General features: G+C 29.5%; 1 protein-coding gene across 1 annotated transcript; it reads right to left on the bottom strand.

The window, feature by feature from the left end:
• Positions 1 to 299: 299 nt before the first annotated feature.
• LOC131617224 (protein TORNADO 2-like) lies at positions 300 to 1,969 on the bottom strand. The gene is made up of 2 exons (XM_058888563.1): positions 1,471 to 1,969; positions 300 to 745 (listed from the first exon to the last, which is right to left on the bottom strand). Exons 1-2 carry the CDS (start codon positions 1,966 to 1,968, stop codon positions 434 to 436), a joined length of 810 nt encoding a protein of 269 aa, XP_058744546.1. The 5' UTR covers position 1,969; the 3' UTR covers positions 300 to 433.
• Positions 1,970 to 5,596: the final 3,627 nt, after the last annotated feature.

Raw genomic sequence — 5,596 nt, 5'->3', positions numbered from 1 at the left:
TTTAAATAATTTTTTTACAAAAATTTTTTTTTTTACAAAAATTTTTTTTTTTTCAAATTTTTTTTTATAAAAAAGTAATGTAATTTTGACTACATTTTAATTTTTAGTAATATATTTCTATGGTACTGAATGTAAAAATAAATATTTTAATTTATAAAAATAAATTAAATAATTTTTAGTATTTTAGTTTCTTTTTCATAACAATCACTTTTAAAAATACAAAACAACATCGATTTATTTAAATCTATAACAGACAGGTTTATTAACAATGTACAAGACAAACACATACATTATAACACTTCAATTTCATGTATTTTTTCACTACAAATTCTCATAAAAGACAAAGCAAAATGACCTAATTTTACCCCTCATCCTCATGCTCATAGCATAATCTCCTAGAATTTCAACAAATAAAAAAAATCATCTATTAATTTCAAGTGTATCCTTGCTTGTATTTGCGAAAAAGCTCCTCAGTTTTGGCATTCCTAAAGGCAAAAATCCCAAACAAATACACAACAATTAAACCAACCAATGTAACAATCAATATCACATTGGCTTTTCTCCAATCTTTCCTAAGTGTTGCTAATAAACCAGCTTTGCATGAGTCACAATTGTAGCAAAGTTGTGTTTGATCATTGCTCCATTTCATGCAATCCATGTCTTCACCATTGTTGGTTGGACTAATCCAATAAGTTGGGTTCACAAATGTGTAGCCACATTTTGTTGGTGGTTTGCAACACCCTGACTGCAAGAGATCAATATGAAGTATGATGTTGGAATTAAAATATAAAAGCACAAAAGATTAAGGGTTAAAGAGGAATACATGTTGTGGGAAAAGAATATGTAGTAACTTTTTCTTTGGGTAAGAAATCTGAGTTCTTTGATTAGCTAATAATTAGTGGTTGCTTTAAGAATAATTTACTTAATGAACAAGTAATGTAATAAAAAGAGAATTTAACAAATTTATTATAAAATAAAGAGAATTTTATTTTATAATGATCAAATTTTCATCTCTTATAAAAATGAATAAATAGATGTTCGCGAATTTCAAATTCTATATTTTAGTAATATTATAAAAAGATAAAAAAATAGATTTGGTGTAATATATCTAAATTTATATTTTAATATTTAAATAAATAAAATAATAAAAATAAATAAAATAATATTTACAAGTAGTAAAAAGAAATGTATATAAATAACTATTAAAATTAAATAAATAAAAATATATACATACAATTCAGCTTACTTTAGATAAATTTTAAAAAATCAATTCAAAATTTTATTTAAATTAAACGATTTTTTTATAATGACATCCAAACACATTCAATATATATTTTTTATAATATATTTTTGTTGTAGTTTTTATTTAGATCAACTTGAATTTGAATACCCCAAATTATAGGAAAAGTATTTACATCTAAATATGTATGAATGTGCTATTTTCTATAAATAATGATCTATAGAATTTACCTGCAAGGGTGATAGATGTGCATTAAAGAAATCTTGAGGCAACCGATAACTTTGATTCAACTCAGCACAAATACTTGATGAGCTAAGACAACTCTTTACTCCATCCCACTTATGTGAACTTCTAACCCTTCTTCTTAGCCAAATTGAAAAATCATCCACACGATACTCCAAATATGACCTATTAGGTTCAATATTTCCATGACCTCTAAGTGTGACAAAATAAACAAAAATCACCAAAGAAGCCAACAACACAATGAGCACAATCATTGCAATGAGGTAGAATATAAGAAGCATTGGTATCCTCCAAAAGGCTCCAACCAAGCCTACCATAGCAACAATGAAAATTAGTATCCCTAAAATGATCACTGGCCATTGTAGGATTTTGACACATGATTCTGCTTGTAATGTTGTTAGCCAAATTCCAGCACCTATGATAGGGATTGAGAGGAGTACTGCAATGAAGTTTATGATTCCTATGACATTGTTGCTCAATGCCATTTTGTAAATTTCATCTCAAATTATTTTGTTTCTTATCTAGGATATATATACAACATGGAAGCTTCTATAGCAAGTTAATGATGTGATAATTTTGTTAATAGTTTGGATTTTGATATATACTTTGTAGCATCTAAGATGGTTTCTTCATTTATCTTCCAAAGAACCCACATGCTCGATGCCTTTGTAGCATCTAAGTTAGTTTCTTCATATATCTTCCAAAGAACCTTGAGAAGTTGTGTACTTTAATCTAGAGACAACTCATTAATTTGGTCGGTCATATAACTTATGTAAAAGTGGATCTTTTTATTTAGACATTGATTGTTTGGTCTTCCTATAGAGATAAAACAAAAATAGCATTAACCACAAAATAAACAGTTATAGGCCCAATAGAATAAATGTGTCAATGCCAAAATCTTTAAATAGTTCAATGTGAAAAATATTGGTTCTCAAGAAAAGTTAAAAACTTGAAAGTAAATCACACACTTTTTGATATTTGAGACAGAAAAGAACACAATGACAATTTAATATAAATGATTTAATAAGAAATTAATATGCATACAGAAGAGTGTAGTTTAAATCCATATGAGCGAGACGAAAAAAATAAAGTAACGAGTACATATATAATTTATTTATCCAATTCGATCAAATTGATCTATTCTAACAGAAAGAGCGGCTATCCAATTTATTATAGGATTTCAAAAGTTATTACAAAAGATTATAGTTGAGTTATAAAAGATTGTCCTTCATAGTTTTCAAGAATATCTCCTATTTTTTACATAAGTGTTATCCAATCTCTCTAAATCTTAATATATGAATCATACAAACACAAGGTGTAGTATAGAAATGTTTTCAAATTCCTTAGATACCAATAAAGAACTTCTAATTCTTAATTAGTCTTCACCAATAAAAATCCTTCTACTTTCCTTTTTAAGTTTATATCACTAAGATTGAACCTTAATGATTCTCAAAAAGTCACTTATGTGTCACTCGTATCAATAAAAGATATGAAAAACACCTTTTAAAGATTTCATGCAAAACTCATTAAGTTTATCTGAAACGCGTTGCATTTAAAAAAAACGTAGGAAACTATTGTGTTCCCTGCGAATGCACTTTGATTTTCGCATGCACTACTTTCTTTCCAAGCGTAATGCATTATCGTGAACAAAAAAAAAGAGATTTTCAAGTCAATCTCCACTATTTTCCACCTGGACTTTAAAATTTGCGATGATGTCAATTTAATCATTGTTGTGAAAAACGATGCCAAGAACAAAGTATAATGCAAGGGAAGAATAAAGAACAAGGAAGAATAAGAACACAAGAATTGGTTATAACTGCTATTCTTTTACTTTCTCTTAAAACAAGATTACAAGTTTACAAGAATAACAAATGACCTCTCTCACCCTAAATTAGGATTTGCAGCTTAGCAATGATGAGAGACTAGTATGCTATTTATAATAAAACCTAACATACTAACTAATGGGCTTTTTCCACAAGGCCCATTACACAAGCCAACTTAATAAACAAGCTAACTTAACAAATTAGGGTTTAAGCACTAAAACCTAATTTAACATCCTAACGACCCTAGCATCTTCGACACAAGCATGTGAAGAACCTTCGACTTCATGCTTAATCCTGTCGAACCAAGAAGCTACCCTTCGACCATACTAGAGTTCGGTCCAATATCTCACAATCATCAACCACCTTGTTGCTCTCTACAAACCTTGAATTATTATTTGAACAAACCTAATCAAATTCAAGCGATTCTTGAATCTTTATCTAGGCAATTTCATCCACTTGTGCCTAATCACCTTTTCCTTCTTATGCAGTCTAATAAACCCACATGTTTGATTATGAAGTTGCATGTTGCATGTCTCTACCTTATGGGTTAATTGTTTTGATTGCTTGTCTATTAAGCTTTTGGTTTTGTTTATTTAGCTATTGAGTCTCATCATCGATTGCGCATTTCTGAAATAATTTTTAAATACGTTTCTAGCACGCATAAATTAAAGTGTGTGTTAATAGTTTAAGAAATATGATTCAATTCTATATATTGAATTTTTGGATCAAGAAATATATTTGAGAATGGTTCAAGTCATGACCATTGAAGAACCTAAAATATTATTGAAATTTTGCAAAATTGAGATTCTGGCAGTGTGATTCAAATCACATTGTTCATTTTACCCGAGTAAGACTCACACAAAACTTAGTAATCATCTTCTATTTTCCATGATTCAAAACACACCACTCTATTTCAAACCACAAGACTGCTTAAGTTTAATCACACTAAATTGGAAACTTCTTGGTTTGCTTCTAGATCTCTGATTAGAATCATCACTTTTCATGACTCGAAGCATGTGATTCGAATCACAGTTTATGTAACTCGAATTACACAAATGGATTCTCATATAGTTTTTGCTTCTTTATTCAAGTCACTTGGTTTCTGACTCCAATCTCACCTTTTTCTTATGACCCAAATAATACACCATTTTTCAATCATTTTTGTGCTAGATTTCCAACACATATAAAAGCATTTTCTCTCAAAACCTTTCATAATGTTAGAAAACATACACTTACAATATTGATTTTATTGGTGACTGTCATACCCCAAAATTTGCCCACCACGTTTTATACTCAAGCTCATTTGAGTATCAGAAGTTCAAGACTTGACTGACTGTACACTCTCCTAAACAACAACCCTCAAACTAGGGCTTTGATCTTTTCAAAGTAAAATCAAGTTCTAAGACCTCAAATGGAACCCTTGGTCTCTCATATGCCTCAAAGGATCCTCATGCCAGTTTTCAAGCTCTGATTCAAAAGATTGCTCACCCAGTGGCCCAAACGATCAATAATCGACTGGTTGACCTAAAAGTCAAACTATGGTCAAACCACAGTCAAAACTTCTGATTTTTGGTCAACAACATTATTTTGAAGTATAATTTACTATTTGATCAAGGATTGATCATGGTTCATCAAGAAAAGATCAGAATTCAACAAATTCAAAAGTTTCTAAATTAGGGTTTTTAAGGAGAAAGTCAACCCAACTTTGACCAGCCATAACTTTCACATGGAACATCAGAAATTTTCTATCCAAAGCTCAATTTGAAGTAAATTGAATCCTCTACAACTTTGCCTCTCACAAGCCAAGTCCAAAAATGCTTCATTTGAGAGATATGAGCCAAAACATTATAGGTCCTTTTGAAAGTCAACAAAAAGTCATTTTTTCTCAGAGAATGGTACATGAACATGGTAGACTCAATTGAGATGAAACCAAAAGGAGCTTGTAGAGGACTCTTTAAGCTTTCTAAAAAGTCCTAGAACACTTCCATACCATAAAAAATAAGAGAGATATGCTTGGTACAAGTTGGTCGATTTTCAAGGAAAGTGTGAAACCTTAATTGGCAAAATACATACTTTTGAGTAATGGGCCTTTGATATTACAATTCCCACGAAATATTAAGCATATGAGGGGCCCATAAACCAAAAATTATTTATTTTATGATATTATTTCAATTACTTTTGAGTTTATTTATTTAAATTCAAAATAAACCAAATAAAATCATATTTTGAATAAATGAAAGATGCTATAAAATATTTTCTCATATAATCAGATTAAATCTCATCTATTGAC

This window comes from Vicia villosa, linkage group LG7, assembly GCF_029867415.1.
Source record: "Vicia villosa cultivar HV-30 ecotype Madison, WI linkage group LG7, Vvil1.0, whole genome shotgun sequence".
Classification (NCBI taxonomy): domain Eukaryota; kingdom Viridiplantae; phylum Streptophyta; class Magnoliopsida; order Fabales; family Fabaceae; genus Vicia; species Vicia villosa.
This window is presented reverse-complemented; position numbering and strand designations above follow the sequence as displayed.

What these genes read in the sequence shown, in the direction of transcription:
- LOC131617224 (XM_058888563.1), bottom strand. Translation starts at nt 1,968, where the DNA reads ATGGCATTGAGCAACAATGTCATAGGAATCATAAACTTCATTGCAGTA. An exon ending in CACATCTATCACCCTTGCAG is followed by an intron (nt 746 to 1,470) that starts GTAAATTCTATA and finishes GATCTCTTGCAG; the next exon opens with TCAGGGTGTTGCAAACCACC.